General features: G+C 46.1%; 1 protein-coding gene across 1 annotated transcript in view; it reads left to right on the top strand.

The window, feature by feature from the left end:
* The window catches only part of LOC137094967 (hypoxia-inducible factor 3-alpha-like), a 92,047-nt gene extending 72,776 nt beyond the window's left edge, over positions 1 to 19,271 (top strand). Inside the window, exons 9-15 of the mRNA XM_067461032.1 lie at positions 185 to 345; positions 2,544 to 2,776; positions 5,130 to 5,225; positions 8,409 to 8,791; positions 11,249 to 11,360; positions 11,469 to 11,562; positions 15,816 to 19,271. Of these exons, the coding sequence (XP_067317133.1) occupies positions 185 to 345; positions 2,544 to 2,776; positions 5,130 to 5,225; positions 8,409 to 8,791; positions 11,249 to 11,360; positions 11,469 to 11,562; positions 15,816 to 15,970 (1,234 nt within the window). The 3' untranslated portion in view covers positions 15,971 to 19,271. The remainder of the gene's footprint in view (positions 1 to 184; positions 346 to 2,543; positions 2,777 to 5,129; positions 5,226 to 8,408; positions 8,792 to 11,248; positions 11,361 to 11,468; positions 11,563 to 15,815) is intronic.
* Positions 19,272 to 22,416: the final 3,145 nt, after the last annotated feature.

Genomic DNA, 22,416 nt, shown 5'->3' on the forward strand with positions numbered 1-22,416 from the left:
TTGTGGCAGCCACAAAAACAAAGTTTCTGGAGGAGAGGAACTACTTTCAAAGTAAACACTGCACAATTAAACAGGAAATAACACGTTCAAACCAGGAACAGAAAATATTTTCAAATTTTGGTCTATCACCTCTGCAAAGGAGTGCAAGTAACGCCTGTCTTTCCAAAACTCTTTTGTTGTACAGCCAGGTGGAGGAGACGGGGCTGGTGCTCTCCTTGGAGCAGACGGACCGGCAAGGGGAGCATCGCCGGCTGCCCCCGCCCTGCCTCGAAGGGCTGGACTCCGATGGGGCGCTCGATGAACTGGACCCCAACGGCGGGGACACCATTATCAACCTCAGCTTCGGTATGGAGCGACAGCAGGGAGATTCTTGGGCCAAAGAGGGTGGAAGCTAAAACCACAAACCCAGGGTCTGTTTTGTAATGGAGAAACCGCAAGTCGCTTCTGGTGTGAGAGAGTTGACTGTCTGAAAGAATGTTGCCTAGGGGACGTTGCCCGGATATTTTGATGTTTACTATCCTTGTCGGAGTGCCCCTGGTGGCGCAGTGGGTTAAAGCACTGAGCTGCTGAGCTTGTTGATCGAAAGGTCGCAGGTTCGATTCCGGGGAGCGGCGTGAGCTTCCTCTGTCAGCCCTAGCTTCTGCCAACCTAGCAGTTCGAAAACATGCAAATGTGAGTAGATCAATAGGTACCGCTCCGGCGGGAAGGTAACAGCGCTCCATGCAGTCATGCCGGCCACATGACCTTGGAGGTGTCTATGGACAATGCTGGCTCTTCGGCTTAGAAATGGAGATGAGCACCACACCCCAGAGTCAGACATGACTGGACTTAATGTCAGGGGACTACCTTTACCTTTTATCCTTGTGGGAGGCTTCTCTCATATCCCCGCATGAGGAGCTGGAGCTGAAAGAGGGAACTCATTCACCCTCTCCCCCGGATTTGAACTTCCGACCTGTCGGACTTCAGTCATTGTGCCGCCGAGGGCTCTATCTTTTTTGATAATCTGGATTATATCTATCTATCTATTTATTTATTTATAGCTTTTATATACCGGTCTTCTCACCTCCAACGAGGGACTCAGGCCGGTTTACAACAAGGGGGTTCATACACAATAGTTTAAAAACATCACATCAATAATAGACTAATATAAACACATTAAAGTACTATCATATAATTATATAAAGCCAAGTCATTAGCATAAAAATCACTATTCATCCCCATCCATCGACGTGGTCAAAAGCCATTGCCTCACTCATCAAATGCCAGATTCCAAAGCCAGGTTTTCACCAACTTTCTAAAGGTCAGGAGGGCAGGGGCAGTTCTAATCTCCAATGGGAGGGAGTTCCAGAGCCGAGGGGCCACCACCGAGAAGGCCCTGTCCCTCGTCCCCACCAGACGCGATTCCAAAGGTGGTGGGACCGAGAGCAGGGCCCCTCTAGAAGACCTTAACAACCTTGATGATTCGTAGGGGAGAATCCGTTCGGACAGGTATACTGGGCCGGAGTCGTTTAGGGATTTATAGGTCAATGCCAGCAATTTGAATTGCAGTGTAGCAGTGTAGAAGTGGAAATAGTCTCCAGAGCAGCAGAAAATGAGCTTGGCCCTTCCTCAATGTGACATCCTTTCAGATATTTAAACTATCATAGAATCAAAGAGTTGGAAGAGACCTCATGGGCCATCCAGTCCAACCCCTTTCTTTCAAGAAGCAGGAATATTGCATTCAAATCACCCCTGACAGATGGCCATCCAGCCTCTATTTAAAAGCTTCCAAAGAAGGAGCCTCCACCACAATCCGGGGCAGAGAGTTCCACTGCTGAACGGCTCTCACAGTCAGGAAGTTCTTCCTTATGTTCAGATGGAATCTCCTCTCTTGTAGTTTGAAGCCATTGTTCCGCGTCCTAGTCTCCAGGGAAGCAGAAAACAAGCTTGCTCCCTCCTCCTCCCTGTGGCTTCCTCTCACATATTTATACATGGGTATCATATCTCCTCTCAGCCTTCTCTTCTTCAGGCTAAACATGCCCAGCTCCTTAAGCCACTCCTCATAGGGCTTATTCTCCAGACCCTTGATCATTTTAGTCGCCCTCCTCTGGACACATCCCAGCTTGTCAATATCTCTCTTCAATTGTGGTGCCCAGAATTGGACACAATATTTCAGGTGTGGTCTAACCAAAGTGGAATAGAGCATGGAGAGCATGACTTCCCTGGATCTAGACACTATGCTCCTATTGATGCAGGCCAAAATCCCATTGGCTTTTTTTGCCACCACATCACATTGTTGGCTCATGTTTAACTTGTTGTCCACGAGGACTCCCAAGATCTTTTTCACACGTACTGCTCTCGAGCCAGGCATTGTCCCCCATTCTGTATCTTTGCATGTCCTCAAAGCCTTGTATTCCAGATCTTGGGCCACTTTGGTGGCCCTTCTCTGGACACCCTCCAGATGGTCAATATTATGGGGAAATTGGGGCCCCTACAATGTTCAGGGACCCCATAATTCCCATCCTGGTCTCAAGCCCTCCATGTGCTTTCTCCTCTTCTCCCAGAGCTTCGTGGGCCGAAGATCTTGGCCTTCCTCCGTCCTGCCAACATCAGCGAAGAGGAGCTGGAGATGGACCCCAAGCGCTTCTGCAGCCCGGACCTCCAGAAACTGCTGGGACCCATTTTCGACCCACCGGGGGCCCAGAACCAAGGAGGGGGCACCGGGCGAGCAAAGCCTCTGGCTGCCCCACTCAAGCCATCATCCGTGGTCAAGAAGATCTTTGGGAACAGCAGCCCAGTAAGGATCCTGTGGGCAATGGTGATGGGTAATTTCGGGGGACATTGCCTATTACACTATGTAACAGAATTGGAAAAATATTCTATTCCTGGTTTGAAAATGTTATTTCCTCAGGCATGGGCAATCCATGGATCTAAAGGACTTACAAAACTAGGCGCTGGTACTTACTTACTTACTTAGGAGATCCCTCGTTGGACGAGTAAGATGGTCTTCCATTATGGGTTTCCTTGTGGGTCCGCATATGGCTGTGGAGCCCTATTCTTGCTCTGCATCTTCTTCTGCAGTGAGGGCATTGGTTTCCAGGTGGAAGGCGATCCCGGTCAGGGTTGGCTTGACGCGCCTTCCTCCTGGCACGTTTCTCTCTTTCACCCTCCACTCGTGCCTTCTCGAATTCTGCAGCACTGCTGGTCACAGCTGACCTCCAGCTGGAGCGCTCAAGGGCCAGGGCTTCCCAGTTCTCAGTGTCTATGCCAGAGTTTTTAAGGTTGGCTTTGAGCCCATCTTTCAATCTCTTTTCCTGTCCACCAACGTTCTATTTTCCGTTCTTAAGTTCAGAGTAGAGCAACTGCTTTGGGAGATGGTGGTCAGGCATCCGGACAACGTGGCCGGCCCGGTGGAGTTGATGTTGAAGGACCATCGCTTCAATGCTGGTGGTCTTTGCTTCTTCCAGCACGCTGACATTTGTCCACTTCTCTTCCCAAGAGATTTGCAGGATTTTCCGGAGGCAGCGCGGATGGAATCGTTCCAGGAGTTGCATGTGACGTCTGTAGACAGTCCACATCTCACAGGCATATAGCAGGGTTGGGAGGACAATAGCTTTATAGACAAGCACCTTGGTATCCCTACGGATGTCCCGGTCCTCAAACACTCTCTGCTTCATTCGGGAAAATGCTGCACTTGCAGAGCTCAGGCGGTGTTGTATTTCGGCGTCAATGTTGACTTTGGTGGAGAGGTGGCTGCCAAGGTTGCGGAAATGGTCAACATGCTTTGCTTCTAAAGTGTTGCTAAAGTTCTGGTGGTGAAAATTTCAGAACTCTAACAAAACTTTCAAAATTTCATTATTATTTCATTATTGGCGATTTTAATGACAGAACCAATTAAGACAGGGGTCCTCAAACTGTCTAAACAGAGGGCCAGGTCACAGTCCCTCAAACGGTTGGAGGGCCGGATTATAATTTGAAGAAAACATGAATGAATTCCTATGCACACTGGACGTATCTTATTTGTGGTGCAAAAAAACACTGAAAAACAATACAATAATTAAAATGATGAGCAATTTTAACAAATATAAACTTACTAGTATTTCAATGGGAAGCGTGGGCCTGCTTTTGGCTGATGAGATAGAATTGTTGTTGTTGTGTGCTTTCAAGTCGTTTCACACTCAGGTTGGCCCTGAGTGAGGGCCGGGTAAATGACCTTGGAGGGCCGCATCTGGCCCCCGGACCTTAGTTTGAGATTGTTGTTGTTGTTGTTGTTGTTGTTGTTGTTGTGTGCTTTCAAGTCGTTTCACACTCAGATTGACCCTGAGTGAGGGCTGGATAAATGACCTTGGAGGGCCGCATCTGGCCCCCGGACCTTAGTTTGAGATTGTTGTTGTTGTGTTTGTTGTTGTTGTTGTTGTTGTGTGCTTTCAAGTCGTTTCACACTCAGATTGACCCTGAGTGAGGGCTGGGTAAATGACCTTGGAGGGCCGCATCTGGCCCCCGGGCCTTAGTTTGAGATTGTTGTTGTTTTGTTGTGTGCTTTCAAGTCATTTCACACTCAGGTTGACCCTGAGTGAGGCCTGGGTAAATGACCTTGGAGGGCCACATCTGGCCCCCGGGCCTTAGTTTGTGGACCCCTGAATTAAGACCTGCCATTTTTAAAGGAATTTTGAAAGTTTTGTTAGAGTTCTGAAATTTTCACCACCAGAACTTTAGAAACACTTTATAAGCAAAGCACCAGCGCCCCCTAGTTTTGTAAGTATTTAGAACCATGGATTGCCCATGTCCACTTCCCTGTTTAATTGTGCGACACTTACTTTGAAAGGAGTTGTTTTACTCCAGAAACTTCATTTTTGTGGCTGCCACAAATTAGGTTAACTTGGTTGAGACTCAGTGAGATACTCATTGAAAAACTAGAGCAAAATGTGCTGGAGGATGTTGCGCAAAAACAAAGTTTTTGCAGTTCAATCAACTTTTTCCATGCTTCTAATGATAAAACCAATTAGGAAATGACATTTATAACCCAGGAACAAACATCATGGTACATAGTGTTATTGGTTTGCCAGCAAGAAAGAGAAGGTAAAGGTGGAATGCCACTTTGCTCCGGCAAAATAGATGAATACTGCCACCAATCTTCTCCTTCTCCTTAGGCCGAGCTGCCGGAAGAACTGCTTTTTGACATGGAGAACGTCCAGAAACTCTTTGCTTCCAACAAGGAGCCTCAGCCGATGGAGACCACACTGCAGGTAAGGGTAGGTTTATGGGTTGACGTACAACCAATTATTAAAGTTCAGAGGACAGGAAATAATACTCAAGTCGCAGGAAGAATTGACCTCGATAGATTCCACCATCTCATGGTTTCATTATCATCAGATTAGGGAATATTTTTAAGATAGACAATAAAATAGGCTTCGAAACGAAAAAAAACCCTTCTGGGACAAAATATTAAACACAGACACAAAAATTATAAGAAAAATATATAACCAACTTCTAATATGGGCCACTGAAAGAGAGCAAATAAAAAACAATATGATAAACTGGTCAAGAGATATAGGCCGTTCCATACCCCTAGCAGACTGGGAAGAAATCTGGCAAGAAAAAATTAAATACACATACGCTACAGACCTTAAGGAGAATTGGTACAAGATCTTTTACAGATGGTACCTAACACCAATGATACTCGCAAAAATTACCAAAGATAAATCAAAAGATCGATGTTGGAAATGTGGAAAGAAAAAAGGGGAATTCATCCATATGTGGTGGAACTGTAGAAAAGTAAAAAATTACTGGACACAAATACACAAAAAGATAGAAAAAAAATTAAATATAAAATTTGACCCAAAACCAGAAATATTGCTATTAGGATTACTAGACTTTAAATTGGAAAAAAAACGAAGATAAGATATTTTTCTATCTAACAGCAGCTGCTAGGATAACATTAGCAAAAATGTGGAAAACCAAAGAAATCCCAACAACGGAACAATGGATAACAAAAATAATGGAAATAATAAACATGGATATATTGACGCAGAGAATTTCACAAAATTACACAAAACCCCAAAAAAACTGATTGGAAAGTAGTGTTAGAATTCATAAAAGGGGAAAATAAAGAGATGTATATAATGGACCTATAATTGAAATCCAAGGACTATATGCTTACCTATTATGCTTACCCTCTGTTTTTATGTAAACTTGTAAAATAAAAATTAATAAAAAAATTTTTTATAAATAACTTATGGGTCAGGAAAGGGCTTGCATGTGTTTAACTTGCTGTCTCGCTCTGAGAGAGTGACTTGCCAATGGTCGCACAGTGCTTATCATGGCTCACCAGAGATTCAAACCCTGGTCTCGAAGGGTGCTTCCAGACAGCACTAAATCACGGGTTTTCAACAGGCAAAAAATCCTGGGATTTCAGAAGAGGTACACATGCAGACCTGTTGGTCCAGGGATTTCTGCCTCCGTTGTCCAGACTTGAAGCTTTGTTGCAAGATTTAGAGGCTTCCAAAATGGCCGCCGTGCTTATCATGGCTCACCAGAGATTCGAACCCAGGTCTTGAAGGGCACTTCCAGACAGCACTAAATTACGGGTTTTCAACAGGCAAAAAGTCCTGGGACTTCAGGAGAGGTCTGCATACAGAGCTGTTGGTCCCGGGATTTCTGCCTCCGTTGTCCAGACTTGATTTGTTGCAAGATTTAGACGCTTCCAAAATGGCCACCGTGCTTATCATGGCTCACCAGAGATTTGAATCCAGGTCTCGAAGGGTGCTTCCAGACAGAACTAAATCACAAGTTTTCAACAGGCAAAAAATCCCGGGACTTCAGAAGAGGTCTGCATACAGACCGGTTGGTCCCGGGATTTCTGCCTCCGTTGTCCAGACTTGATGCTTTCTTGCAAGATTTAGAGGCTTCCAAAATGGCAGCCGTGCTTATCATGGCTCACTAGAGATTCAAACCCAGGTCTCGAAGGGCGCTTCCAGACAGCACTAAATCACAAGTTTTCAACAAGCAAAAAATCCCGGGACTTCAGAAGAGGTCCGCATACACACCTGTTGGTCCCGGGATTTCTGCCTCTGTTGTCCAGACTTGATGCGAGATATTGAGGCTTCCAAGATGGCCGCCGTGCTTATCATGGCTCACCAGAGATTCGAACCCAGGTCTCGAACGGTGCTTCCAGACAGCACTAAATCGCAAGTTTTCAACAGGCAAAAAATCCCGGGACTTCAGAAGAGGTTCGCATACAGACCTGTTGGTCCCGGGATTTCTGCCTTCGTTGTCCAGACTTGATGCTTTGTTGCGAGATATTGAGATTTCCAAGATGGCCGCCACAGGTGTTCCGTTGGAAACTTTGGCGGTCTTTCAAAAACCCTCAATATGCGGATATTCAGATATGCGGAGAATCACTGCAGCGAATCACTGAAAAGTTCGGTTCTTTATCCTGCCCAGAGAAAATGTGCCGTCCACACATTTCATAAAGTTTCTGGCAGACAAACAAAGTTTTTGCCTTCTACTCAAGCGTCACCTTCTTTTTAGGAACCAACCAATCAGGAACAAACATCTAAAACCCAGGAACAAACCCAGATTTTAAAAAATCTCGTGATTTCGGATTGCAGGGACATACAGACATGTGAAGATCTGCATATTCGACTCAAAACCACCTGGAAATCTCACATTTTTTGCCTTTTGTAGCGATTGCTTCCACATTTACAGGGAACGGCATCTGGCCACCCTTCTGTTTGCTGTGGAAGCTCCTGGGATAAAGGTACTATATGGACGGGCCCTAAAAGTTTTACTCCAATGCACAAAGTCCCTAAACTATGTTTGTTCATCCCTAAATAGTATTTGGCTTTTCTGTTGCACTCCAGAGCAGGATTCCCTCTGGCTTTAAACACCACCCAGTTGAGTTAAAATAGCAAGCAGTTTATTGAAAGTAATAAAAGCCAAAGCAATAAAAAGTAATCCACCAGTAAAAGGTAAATCCAATTGATTAAGAAGAAAAAAGAGCAATCAATCCAAAGAGAAATAGTCCAAAAAAGTCCATAGAGCTTGATTTCAAAGGCAGAATAACAGCAAAGGCACTTAAAACAGGAAGCAAACAAAGACAAAGGTCCAGGAACTTGGCATGAAGAACTTATTGTGAATCCAACATTGCTTCGTCTGAAGCTAGATTCAATACTTGGCACTTATATCCCTACTTTGGATAGGCGTCTTGTTCTGTATGAAAGAAGAAGGTTTCTAATAGGACATGTTCTACATAATAAGGGACACTTGTCAGCTCTATAAGTGACAACCTTTCCAACCCTCAAAAAAAGGAAATCGCTTAGTAAAAAGGTCACAATCCAAAGCTGAAGCTGGTTCTGAAAATATATTTTACCTCTGTGCTAACTTCCTCGCTCACTGCAACGGCAGTTGACTCTCTGCTGTCCTTATAGGATTACGAAGGTCTGGACTTGGAAATGCTGGCTCCGTACATCTCGATGGACGACGATTTCCAGCTCAGCAGTACCGACCACCCTCCGTGGCTGGCCGAGAAGCGTGCTGCAGAGGCCGGGGCAGGGGTCCGTCCGGGTTCTCCGCCCCCGCGCCCTCGCTCCCGGAGTTTCCACGGCGTCTCCCCTCGCCCGCCTGAGCCGGCCGGTCTCCCCCGCTGGGGCAGCGACACCAGCCTGAGCAACGCCCGTTCGGCCCAGGCGCCAGGAGGCGGGCAGTGCGGGGCAGGGCAGGTGGTGGAGATGGTGGCCTCAGTCAAGATCCAGGCCATGCCAGAAGGGACCAATCCAAATGGCCAGGGGGCCTTCGCTGGGAGCAGGAAGAGGTGAGGAAGCATAGGGTTGGAAGAGATCCAACGGCCATTCAGTCCAACCCCCTAAGATAAGGATCGATGGATGGATAGATAGGAGTCCTAGAGTTGGAAGAGACCCCAAGGGCTAGCCAGTTTAAGCCCCTAAGATATTGGATGGATGGATGGACGGACGGAAGGACAGACAGACAGATAGACAGACAGACAGACAGGAGTCCTAGAGTTGGAAGAGACTCAAGAGCCATCAAATTCAGCCTCCTAAGATATGGATGGGTGGATAGATACATAAGAGTCCTAAAGTTGGGAGAGACCCTAAGGGTCAGCCAAGTCAGCCTCCTAAGATAAAGATCAATGGATGAATGGATAGATAGGAGTCCTAGAGTTGGAAGAAACCTCAAGGGTCATCCAGTTCAACACCCTAAGATATTGGATGGATGGATGGATGGATAAATAGGAATCCTAGAAATGGGAGAGGCCCTCCTAAGATAATGATCAATGGATGGATAGAGGGGTGGATAGATAGGAATCCTAGAGTTGGAGGGGACCCCAAGGTCCAGGCAATGCAGCCTCCTAAGTTAAAGATGGATGGATGGATGGATAGATAGATAGGAGTCCTAGAGTTGAAAGAGACCTCAAGAGCCATCCAGTTCAACCCTCTAAGATATTGGATGGATGGATGGATGGATGGGAATCCTAGAATTGGAAGAGACCCCAGGGACTGTCCAGTTTAACCCCCTAAAATATGGATGGACGGATGGACAGACAGACAGGAGTCCTAGAGTTGCAAGAGACTCAAGAGCCATCCAATTCAGCCTCCTAAGGTATGGATGGATTGATAGGTACATAAATGGGAAGAGACGCTATGGGCCAGCCAAGTCAACCAAGATAAAGATCAATGGATGGATGGATGGATGGATGGATGGATGGATGGATGGATAGATAGGAGTCCTAGAATTAGGAGAGGCCCTGAAGGCCAGCCAATTCAACCTCCTAAGATAAAGATCAATGGATGGATAGAAATCCTAGAGTTGGAAGAGACCCCAAGGTCCAGCCAATGAAGTCTTAGAGTTGGAAGAGACCTCAAGGGCCATCTAGTTCAACCTCCTAAGACAGTGGTTCTCAACCTGTGGGTCCCCAGATGTTTTAGCCTTCAACTCCCAGAAATCCTAACAGCTGGTAAACTGGCGTAGGATTTCTGGGAGTTGTAGGCCAAAACACCTGGAGACCCACAGGTTGAAAACCACTGTCCTAAGATATTGGATGGATGGATCTATGGATGGATAGATAGGGCCTAGAATTGGGAGAGGCCCTAAAGGCCAGCCAATTCAACCTCCTAAGATTAAGATCAAAAGATTGATGGATGGATGGATGGATGGATGGATGGATAGATAGATAGATAGATAGACGGCAATCTTAGTGTTGGAAGAGACCCCAAGGTGTAGCCAATGCAACCTCCTAAGTTAAAGATGGATGGATGGATAGATAGAAGTCCTAGAGTTGGAAGAAAACCCAAGGGCCATCCAGTTCAACCTCCTAAGATAATGGATGGACGGACAGACAGACAGACATATAAATAGATAGGAGTCCTAGAATTGGGAGAGGCCCTGAAGGCCAGCCAATTCAACCTCCTAAGATAAAGATCAAAGTGTGGATGGATGGATGGATGGACGGACGGACAGACGGACGGACGGACAGATAGATAGGAATCCTAGAGTTGGAAGAGACCCCAAGGTCCAGCCAATGCAGCCTCTTAAGTTAAAGATGGATGGATGATGGATGGATGGATGGATAGATAGGAGTTCTAGAGTTGGAAGAAACCCCAAGGGCCATCCAGTTCAACCTCCTAAGATATTGAATGGATAGACAAGACAGACAGATAGATAGGAGTCCTAGAGTTTGGAGAGATTCCAAGGGCCATCCAATCCCCTAAAATAAAGATTGGATGGATGGATTGATGGATAGATAGAAGTCCTAGAGCTGGGAAAGACCCCAAGAGCCATTCAGATAAGCCCCCCATGATAAAGATGGCTGGCTGGATGGATAAGAGTCCCTGAGTTGGGAGTGACCCCAAGGGACATCTGCTCCATTCCCATTGAGGCAGGGAGGAGGACATGATCTAATCCTTCCTGACAGGTGGCCATCCAGCCTCTGCTTATAGACCTCCAGAGAAGGATACTCCATCAGACTTGTAGGACTCTCTTCTCCTGCAATTTGAACCCATGGCTCCATGTCCTGGTTTGTAGAGCAGCAGAAAATAAGCTTGCTCCCTCCTCTATTATATACTTTCAGATATTTAAACATGGGTCTCACGTCCCCTTCTCCCAGCTATTCCAGTTGAGATGTGTCCACAGCAGAATAGAGTGGGATTACGACCACCCTTGATCCAGACAATATACTCCTATCGCGTTGGCTTTTTTAGCTGTCACAACATATTGGACAGTATTTGCACCCTCCCATGGTCTCCCTTCACAGGTCCCGGGAGCTGAGCTTGGAAGAAGAGAGGGACATCTTCCTGGAAGCCAGTCCTGCCAAGCGTGCCCACGGTCACGAGGCTGATGCCTTTCTGATGCCCTCCCTCAGCCTGGTACGTACTGAATTTCCCCGTTCAGCGTTCACCAAGCTCCCTGAAGCCTCGTGTGTGTCTTCTGGGCCTGCTTGGACCTGTCTAGCTCCTTCTTTCCCATCCCATCAGGGTTTCCTTCTGAGCGTTGAAGAGTGTTTGGATGCCAGGTCCGGAGGTGCCATGTCCCTGGGCAAGAAGCTCCTCTCTTTGGAGGAACCCATGGGTGAGTATGGCCACTGAGATCTAGTCTAGCTCCAGCAACTGGAATCCTAGGGTTTACTTGAAAACTGAATGCCTGAAGAAAGCCTCTGGATCACGACTGGCATGTTGTTTTAGGATCTCGGTTTGTACAGGGAATGATCTGAGTTAGCGTGCCATGTTTGTTCCAGTGACAACTTTCCACATGCTCTTTGTCTCACAACTTCCTGAAAAAGACCTAACAGCCTTTCTTTCCTTTCCTTTCTTTCTCTGCTCCATGTTTATTGGCTTGCTTCCTTTCCTTCCCTCCCTCCCTCCCTTTCTTACTTTCCTTCCTTTCCTTCCTATCTTCTTCCCTTGTCCCTTCCTTCCTCCCTTTCCCCTTTCCTTGCTTTCTTTTCTCCTTCCTTTCTTCCCTTCCTCTGTTCTTTCCTTCCTCTGTTCTTCCCATCCCTCTTCCCTTCCTTTCTTCTTTCTTTTCTTCCTTCCTTCCTCCCCTACTTCTTCTCTTCCTTTCGTTTCCTCTTTCCTTTCTTTTTCTTCCCCTTCCCTTCCTTCCTTCTTTTCTTTTTGTTCTTCCTTCCTTTGTCATCCCTTGCCTTTCTTCCTTTCACCTTTTCCTTTTCTTGCTTCTTTCTTTTCTCCTTCCTTCCCTCTTCCGTCCCTTCTTCTTTCCCTTTCCTTTCTTCCCTTCTTTTTTTTCTTTCCTCCCACCCCTCCCTCTCCTCTTCCTTCATTTTCCTTTCTTCTCCTCTTTCTTTTATTTTCTCCCTCCCTCCCTTCTCCTTTTTTTCTCCTTCCTTACCTTTCTTTCTTCTTCCCTTACCCCTTCCTTCCTTTTCACTTTTAATTACTTGCTTCTTTCCTTTTTCTTTTCTCCTTCCCTTCTCTTCTTCTCACCTTTCCTCTTCCCTCCTTTCTCCCTTTGCTTTCTTCTTCCTTTCCTTTCCTCCCTTCCACTCCTTCCCTCCCTCTTCGGTCCCTGCCTTTCTTTCCTTTACTCTTTCCTTATTTTCCTCCCTCTTCTTTCTGTCTTTTCTTTTTCTTCTTCCTTCCTTTTATTCACCCTTCCTTCCTTTTCACTTTTATTTCCTTTTCGTTTCTCTTTCCTTCCTTCCCTTCTACTCCCTTCCCTTCCTCTCATCTTCCCTCTTCCCTCCCTTCTTCCTTTCCTTTCTTCTTTCATTGCTTCTTTCTTTTCTTTCCCCCTTCCTCCCTTCCCTTCCTTTCCTCTTGACTTCATTTCATCTTCCCTCTTGCCTCCCTTCTCCCTTTCTTCTTTCTTTTCTTTCTTATTTCCTTGCTTCGTTCTTTTCTCCTTCCTTCTCTTCCTCTTGTCTTCATCTCATCTTCCCTCTTGCCTCCCTTCTCTCTTTCCTTTCTTCTTTCTTTCCTTCCTCCCCTCCCTCTCCTCTTCCTTGATTTTTCTTTCTTCCCTTTTCCCTCCCTTCTCCCTTTCCTTTTTCCTCCCCTTCTTCTCCCTCTCCTCTTCCTTGATTTTCCTTTCTTCTCCTCTTTCCTTTATTTCCCTCCCTCCCTCTTTTTCCTTACTCCCTTCCCTTCCTTCCTTTTAACTTTTATTTCCTTGCTTCTTTCTTTTCTCCTTCCTTCCCTTCCTCGTCTCAACTTCCCTCTTCCCTTCCTTTCCCTTTCCTTTCTTCTTTCATTTCTTCTTTCCTTTTCTCTTTCCATCCTTCCCTTCCACTCCCATCCCTTCCTCTCATTTTCCCTCTTTTTTCTTCTTTTCCTTTCTTCTTTCATTGCTTCTTTCTTTTCTTTTCCATTTCCTCCCTTCCCTTCCTCTTGACTTCGTTTCATCTTCCCTCTTGCCTCCCTTCTCCCTTTCTTTTCTTCTTTCTTTTCTCTCTTACTTCCTTGCTTCATTCTTTTCTCCTTCCTTCCCTTCCTCTTGCCTTCATCTCATCTTCCCACTTCCCTCCCTTCTTCCTTTCCTTTCTTTCTTTCTTTCCTTCCTCCCCTCCCTCTCCTCTCCCTTGATTTTTCTTTCTTCCCTTTTCCCTCCCTTCTCCCTTTCCTTTCTTTTTCCCTCCCCTTCTTCTCCCTCTCCCCTCCTTTGTTTTTCCTTTCTTCTCCTCTTTCCTTTATTTTCCTCCCTCCCTCTCTTTTTCCTTCCTTCCTTCCTTCCTTCCTTCCTTCCTTCCCTTCCCTTCCCTTCCCTTCCCTTCCCTTCCCTTCCCTTCCCTTCCCTTCCCTTCCCTTCCCTTCCTTCCTTTTAACTTTTATTTCCTTGCTTCTTTCTTTTCACCTTCCTTCCCTTCCTCTTGCCTTCGTCTCAACTTCCCTCTTCCCTTCCTTCTCCCTTTCCTTTCTTCTTTCCTCTCCTCCTCTCCCTTGATTTTCCTTTCTTCTCCTCTTACCTTTCTTTCCCTCCTTTCCTTCCTTCTTATTTTCTTCTTCCTTTCTTCATTCCTTACTCCTTCCTTCCTTTTCGTCTCAACTTCCCTCTTCTCTTTTTTCTCCCTTTCCTTTCTTCTTTCCTCCCCTCCCTTGATTTTTCTTTCTTCTCCTCTTTCCTTTATTTTCCTCCTTCCATCCCTTCTTTCCTTCTTTTCTCCTTCCTTTCTTCATTCCTTGCTCCTTCCTTTTCGTTTTTATTTCCTTGCTTCTTTTCTTTTCTCCTTCCTTCCTCTCTTTTTCTTTACTTCTTTGCTTCCTACCCTCTCCTCCCTCTCCTCTTCCTTGATTTTCCTTTCTGCTTCTTTGACGTCCTTTCTTCTCCTCTTTTCTTTATTTTCCTCCCTCCCTCGTTCTCTTCCTCTGCTTTGCCATCCCCTCCTCTCCCTTGATTTTCCTTTCTTCTCCTCTTTTCTTTATTTTCCTCCCTCCTTCCCTCGTTCTCTTCCTCTGCTTTGCCATCCCCTCCTCTCCCTTGATTTCCCTTTCTTCTCCTCTTACATTTCCCTCCCTCCTTCCCTTCCTTCCTTCCTTCCTTCCTTCCTTCCTTCCTTCCTTCCTTCTTCTTTTCTCCTTTTCTTCATCCCTTGCTCCTTCCTTCCTTTTCCCTTTTATTTCCTTGCTTCTTTCTTTTATTTTCTCCTTCCTTCCTCTCCCTTTCTTTTCTTCTTTCTTTCCTTCCTACCCTCTCCTCCCTGTCCTCTTCCTTGATTTTCCTTTCTGCTTCTTTGAGGTCCTTTCTTCTCCTCTTACCTTTATTTCCCTCCTTCCCTCCTTTCTTTCCTTCTTTCCTTCTTCTTTTCTCCTTCCTTTCTTCATCCCTTGCTCCTTCCTTCCTTTTCACTTTTATTTCCTTCCTTCTTTCTTTTCTCCTTCCTTCGTCTCCCTTTCTTTTCTTCTTTCTTCCCTTCCTACTCTCTCCTCTTCCTTGATTTTCCTTTCTGCTTCTTTGAGGTCCTTTCTTCTCCTCTTCCCTTTATTTTTCTCCCTCCCTCCCTCTCTTTTTCCTTCCTTCCTTCCCTTCCTTTTAACTTTTATTTCCTTGCTTCTTTCTGTTTTCCTTCCTTCCCTTCCTCTTGCCTTGTCTCAACTTCCCCCTTCCCTTCCTTTTCCCTTTCCATACTTATTTCTTTCCCTCCTCTCCCTTGATTTTCCTTTCTTCTCCTCTTACCTTTATTTCCCTCCTTTCCTTCCTTCCTTCCTTCCTTCTTTTCTCCTTCCTTTCTTCATCCCTTGCTCCTTCCTTCCTTTTCACTTTTATTTCCTTCCTTCTTTCTTTTCTCCTTCCTTCGTCTCCCTTTCTTTTCTTCTTTCTTCCCTTCCTACTCTCTCCTCTTCCTTGATTTTCCTTTCTGCTTCTTTGAGGTCCTTTCTTCTCCTCTTCCCTTTATTTTTCTCCCTCCCTCCCTCTCTTTTTCCTTCCTTCCTTCCCTTCCTTTTAACTTTTATTTCCTTGCTTCTTTCTTTTCTCCTTCCTTCCCTTTCTCTTGCCTTCGTCTCAACTTCCCTCTTCCCTTCCTTTTCCCTTTCCATACTTATTTCCTTCCCTCCTCTCCCTTGATTTTCCTTTCTTCTCCTCTTACCTTTATTTCCCTCCTTTCCTTCCTTCCTTCCTCTTTTCTCCTTCCTTTCTTGATCCCTTGCTCCTTCTTTCCTTTTCACTTTTATTTCCTTGCTTCTTTTATTTTTTTCGTTCCTTCCTCTCTCTTTCTTTTCTTCTTTCTTTCCCTCCTACCTTATCCTCCCTCTCCTCTCCTCTCTGCTTCTTTGAGGTCCTTTCTTATCCTCTTTTCTTTATTTTCCTCCCTCCCTCGCTCTCTTCCTCCGCTTTGCCTTCCTCTCCTCCTCCTTCCTCGCACCCAGGTCTCTTAGGGGACATGCTGCCCTTCGTGGTGGACGGCCCGGCCCTCTCCCAGCTGGCCCTGTACGACGGGGAGGACGAGGCCTCCTTGGTGCGGAGCGGAGGGCACTTCCAGCTCGGGGAGGAGCTCCTGGTGGAGCTGGACCAGGCCACCTGAGCGGGCAAGCGAGCGGGCGAACAGCGGGCAGCCATCGCCGCACCTTCACCCCACACTCCTGCTCCGCAGCCGGGACAAACGGAACCAAATCCAACCCCCAAATCATCCACGAGAGGCCGAGCTTTGGGGGGGAGGGGGGGTCTCCTTCTTCTTCCTCTTCCTCCTCCTCTTCCTCTTCCTCCCTCCGACCCCTCGTTGCCCCTTAACCTCCGCCAGCATCCTCAGAAATCCTTCCTACCTCAGTCCCCTCCCTCCCTTCTGCAGACGAGGGAGGAAAGCCCCACCAAACACAGTAGGAGTCTGGGTCAAATCGGGACTCGGTCTCCCGCGAGACCGGCAGGCCCCCAATTCGGTGCTAACGTACCCTTCCCGCGGTTCCTACGAAGAGGAACGGAAGGGTTGGGGTGGGGGGTCACTTTCAGCACTTAGTCCCTATCAGTGGCAAGAGTCCGTTCTCTTACAGGCTCCCCAAGAGACGGGGAGCCCCATTTGGGGTCACTTTAGGACGTCCTGAGGTGCCGAAGGACAACGCGAGTCCTTCCAAACCAGAGATGCAAACCTCTCGCTTTGGCGCCAAACCCTTTTGGCTTTGGCCGAGAAGGTCCCCGAGTTCCCAGCTTCTGGCATGAGTGCATCCATTCCTGAAGGAATCGGGACCACCCAAACTTTGGGAGATTGTTCAAAAAAATATATAGAATAGGGAAAGTTTGGGACTTCTGCTCCATGGGAAACGTCTAGGCTTGGTTTCCCCGAACCGTCCAGAATAGATCCCAGCTGCAACGGCAGATTGGGTAAGCTGAGAAATATAAATATAAGGATAGACTGCTCTTGCAGCCGGTGCTCTATAGTCCAAATCTATGATTAGTATCCCTGAAGTGGGCAAAAGTTATTTCCCCCAGAGAAAGGGAAAGCATTGGCCATTTTGGCCCTCTTTATGGTCTGTTTATGGTGACCTTTCCCAAAAGGGTAGGGAGATCAGTCAAACAACAACGCTCCCTCGTTGAACGTATTTACACGTCTCCAGTAGTCCCTGCTCGTCATCCTTAATTTTTAATTTAACTCTAATTTTAGAATTAACACTTTACTTTGGTTCTTTCAAGGTCCCAAATAGCAATCTTTGATTTCCAGAAGCGAAACCCAAGTTTGGACCTGATTGAACCAAATTTTTAAAAGTTTTGCAGACAATGGACCGTGATCCCAATCGAGAAGACAATTTTTAAAGGAACAGGCCTGTTGTTTACAATCCGAAACTTGAAAAGACAATCTTGAAAAAGGCATGTTCGATGTGATGTCGAAGGCTTTCGTGGCTGGAATTGCTGTGATTTTTCCGAGCCGTCTGGCCATGTTCCAGAAGCATTCTCTCCTGACGTTTCGCCCACATTTATGGCAGGCATCCTCAGAGGTTGTGAGGTTTGTTGGAAACTAGGCAAGTGAGGTTTATATATCTGTGGAACGATGTCCAGGGTGGGAGGAAGAACTCTTGTCTTTCTCCCACCCTGGACAAGTGTGAATGTTGCAATTGATCACCTTTTTTTGTCGTGTCAGGAGCGACCTGAGAAACTGCAAATCGCTTCTGGTGTGAGAGAATTGGCCGTCTGCAAGGACGTTGCCCAGGGGACGCCCAGATGATTTGATGTTTTATCATCCTTGCGGGAGGCTTCTCCCATGTCCCCACATAAGGAGCTGGAGCTGATAGAGGGAGCTCATCCGCACTCTCCCCGGATTCAAACCTGCGACTTGTCGGTCTTCAGTCCTGCCGGCACAGGGGTTTAACCCATTGCGCCACTGGGGGCTCCTTGATTAGCATTGAATAGCATTGCAGCTTCAATGCTTAGCTGCTTCCTGCCTGGGGGAATCCTTTGTTCAGAGGTGTTAGTTGGCCCTGACTGATTCGTGTCTGGAATTCCTGTTTTTTGAGTGTTGCTCTTTATTTACTATCCTGATTTTAGAGATTTTTTAAAAACTGGGAGCCAGATTTTGTTAATTTTTACATTTTCCTCCTTTGTGTTGAAATTGTCCACATGCTTGTTAATGAATTGATTGTTTATTGATGGCCACGACATGAAATAATATACAATATTTAAAACCACAATAAGCACTTTCCAGTATAAATATTAAAACTTATTCCATATACTGGAATATCTTTAAAATTCTGGGATAATAACAATAACAAATGTCTTGATTTGGGTTTTAAACTACAATAAGAACTTTCCAGTAAAAAATATTAAAATGTATTCCATATACTGGCTCTTTACAATTATAGTAGCAATGACATAATAACAGTAACAAATGTCTGATTTGTATCATCCCAAACTATCTCCATTTCCGTTTCTAGCCTCCGTGGACATATATATAAACCCAATTTTCTGTGTTCTCAGATAATATGCTGTAACACCTCCCAACAAAGGATCCCCCAGGCAGCAACCAGCCAGGCTTTGCAGCTGCAAGGCCATTCAGTGCTTATCAAGGTGGCCAATTGCAACCTTCATACTTGCCTCAAGCAGACAAGAGTTCTTTCTCCCACCCTGGACATATATATAAACCCAATTTTCTATATTCTCAAATAATATGCTGTAACACCTCCCAACAAAGGATTCCCCCAGGCAGCAACCAGCCAGGCTTTGCAGCTGCTTATCAAGGTGACCAATTGCAACATTAATACTTGCCTCAAGCAGACAAGAGTTATTTCTCCCACCCTGGACATATATATAAACCCAATTTTCTGTGTTCTCAAATAATACGCTGTAACATCTCCCAACAAAGGATTCCCCCAGGCAGCAACCAGCCAGGCTTTGCAGCTGCAAGGCCATTCAGTGCTTATCAAGGTGGCCAATTGCAACATTCACACTTGCCTCAAGCAAACAAGAGTTCTTTCTCCCACCCTGGACATATATATAAACCCAGTTTTCTGTGTTCTCAAATAATATGCTGTAACACCTCCCAACAAAGGATTCCCCTAGGCATCAGGCAGCCAGGCTTTGCAGCTACTTATCAAGGTGTCCAATTCCAACATTAATACTTGCCTCACACAAACAAGAGTTCTTTCTCCCACCCTGGATATATATATATATATATCCCAATTTTCTGTGTTCTCAGATAATATGCTGTTAACACCTCCCAACAAAGGATTCCCCCAGGCAGCAACCAGCCAGGCTTTGCAGCTGCTTATGAAGGTGGCCAATTGCAACATTCATATTTGCCTCAAGCAGAGCAGGGTTCTTTCTTCCACCCTGGGCATTCCACAATTTTCCTAGTTTACAACAGACCTCACAACCTCTGAGCATGCCTGCCATAGATGTGGGCGAAACATCAGGAGAGAATGCTTCTGGAATATGACCAGACAGCATAAAAAACTCACAGCAACCCACTTAAAAAGGCACTTTTCCCCCTGAATTTTCAGGGAAACCTTGACTTGTTTTTGAAACAGTCAAGGGTAGGCTAAGCCTTCTTTTAGATTTAATGCTGAATTTAAATTGTCACCCATCAATATGAAAATAGGTTTTTCGGAAGTCAATCTTTCAGTACCACTGATTTTGGGAGAACAGCATTTTGAAAAGGGTTTTTTTTTTTTGGTACCCCAATCCCAAATTTCCCTCCAAAGCCAATGAGACTAACTTCGAAGTAACTTGAGGTTGTTTGTATTGTCGAAGGCTTTCATGGCTGGAATCACTGGGTTGTTGTAGGTTTTTCTGGGCTATATGGCCATGTTCTAGAGGCATTTTCTCCTGACGTTTTGCCTGCATCTATGGCAAGCTTCTGAGGATGCTTGCCATAGATGCAGGCAAAACGTCAGGAGAAAATGCCCCTAGAACATGGCCATATAGCCCAGAAAAACCTACAACAACTTTGAGGTTGTTTGTTTGCCTATTGCCGTCCCTTTTATTTAATTGGTCTTAATGCACGTTTACTCCGAAGTACGTCTCATGGTGACATTCAATGGGATTAATATATTGCAACCTCTGATGCATCCTATTTAAATATTTCCAGCATGGGAAGGTATCTCGTTCTGAGCCATGGTGGAGACAAATGCCAGGAAGCCCACCATTGCTGGAAGTGACGGAAACGTAAACAAACCTTTCCGCTTCGGGACGAGGGACCTTTCCATCCTATTTGAATATTTCCAGCATGGGAAGGTATCTCGTTCTGAGCCACGGTGGCCAACCATTGCTGGAAGTGACAGAAACGTAAACAAACCTTTCCGCTTCGGGACGAGGCACCTTTCCATCCTATTGGAATATTTTCGGCATGGGAAGGTATCTCATTCTGAGCCACGGTGGAGACAAGTGCCAGGAATCCCACCATTGCCGGAAATGATGGAAATGTAAACAAACGCTTCCACTTCAGGACGAGGCACCTTTCCATCCTATTTGAATATTTTCGGCATGGGAAGGTATCTCGTTCTGAGCCACGGTGGAGACAAATGCCAGGAATCCCACCATTGCTGGAAGTGACATAAACGTAAACAAACCTTTCCGCTTCAGGACGAGGCACCTTTCCATCCTATTTGAATACTTTCGGCATGGGAAGGTATCTCGTTCTGAGCCATGGTGGAGACAAGTGCCAGGAATCCCACCATTGCCGGAAGTGACGTAAACGTAAACAAACGCTTCTGCTTCGGGACGAGGCACCTTTCCATCCTATTTGAATACTTTCGGCATGGAAAGGTATCTCATTCTGAGCCACGGTGGAGACAAGTGCCAGGAAGCCCACCAATGCCGGAAGTGGCGGAAATGTAAACAAACCCTTCCGCTTTCAGGATGAGGCACCTTTCCATCCTATTTGAATATTTTCGGCATGGGAAGGTGTCTCATTCTGAGCCACGGTGGAGACAAGTGCCAGGAATCCCACCATTGCCGGAAGAGACGTAAACGTAAACAAACCCTTCCGCTTCAGGACGAGGCACCTTTCCATTCTGCCCAAAGAGGACGAGTTTTGCATAACCCAAAAATAAGAGAAAATCTTGCATACACCTGCACTAGTCGTCGAAGAATTCAATTGCCTTACCTCTTAATATATCCTTTGATATAAAAGAGGCCACCGTAGTATTAGTTGACGCTCATCGTAGGGTTGCCCCGAATTCTAGGAGGGAAAGACTCCTCGAGGAAATAGATTGGACAACGGCGCTCCTCCTCACGCCTGGAGGAGCGTCCTTGGACACACCATTCAAAACCATCGGTAACTTTCCCTGCGTGGATGCAGGTAACCCGAGTTATCAACCCATTTGTTTGGAAAGGAGGGGGACGACACACCAATTTCTCCCAATAGTCTCTCGGTTTGAAAACAAATGTTGGTTTTGTTTTTAAATCTCCGCAGTCCCTTGGCATTCGCCGCAAATCTTTTGGGATTTTTTTTTTCCAGTCATTTCCACTCGCCGCCCATTCATCCCTTCACTGTCCAAAGCTCTCGGAGGGCGAAACAAAGAGTGTTAGGAGACAGTCTAAGCGAAGCCAGTGTTTCTCACCCTTCCCTTGGGTGTGTGTGTTTGTGTGTATGTGAAATAATACGGGAATCGCCAGCCCCGGACACCATCGGAAGCTGAGCAGTCCCAACTTCTCTTCAGCCAGGCTTGCTAGCAATGGGAAAGGGAGCGTTTCCGTCTCCCGACTTGAGTAGGAAGCAACGAGGAAACCCAATTGCTCATCCTAAGCTTTCCCCTTTGCTGGCACCGTCCTTTTATCCCCAGGAAATGGGGCAAATAGGTAATAGGGACTCAGAAGAAAGGGAATACCTAGGCATTAAAGGGGGAACTTTGCATGGAGATCTCTGGAACTGAGGCCCATTCACACTATGCAGTTACTGTAAGATCTCTGCAACTGTGGGCATTGCATTCCCAGCCAAATCGTGGATGCATCTTTATTTTAGTGCTTCTGTTGTAAGAGAATTGGCCATCTGCAAGGGGACGCCCGGATGTTTTGATGTCTTACTATCCTTGTGGAAAGTTTCTCTTATGTCCCTGTATGCGGAGCTGGAGCTGGCAGAAGGAGCTCATCTGCACTCTCCCCAGATTCGAACCTCTGACCTGTTGGTCTTCAATCCTGCTGGCACAAGGGTTTGCGCCACCAGGATGCAACTGAATGCCATTAAATGAGCCGATTTATGGCAGAAACATACCACTGAGTTGTGTTAACCTATAGAGCAGGCATGGGCAAACTTTGGTCCTCCAGGTGTTTTGGACTTCAACTCCCACAATTCCTAACAGCCAGGGGAATTGGCCAACAGCAAGTAGGATGTCAGAACTTCACTGCAACTGAATGCTATTAAATTAGCTGATTTCTGGAAGAAGTCTGCCACTGAGTTGTGTTAAAAGACCTATAGAGCAGGCATGGGCAAACTTCGGCCCTCCAGGTGTTTTGGACTTCAACTCCGGTAGGCTGTTAGGAATTGTGGGAGTTGAAGTCCAAAACACCTGGAAGGCCAAAGTTTGCTGGAAGTCTTACTGTATACGA

This window comes from Anolis sagrei, chromosome X, assembly GCF_037176765.1.
Source record: "Anolis sagrei isolate rAnoSag1 chromosome X, rAnoSag1.mat, whole genome shotgun sequence".
NCBI classification, from domain to species: domain Eukaryota; kingdom Metazoa; phylum Chordata; class Lepidosauria; order Squamata; family Dactyloidae; genus Anolis; species Anolis sagrei.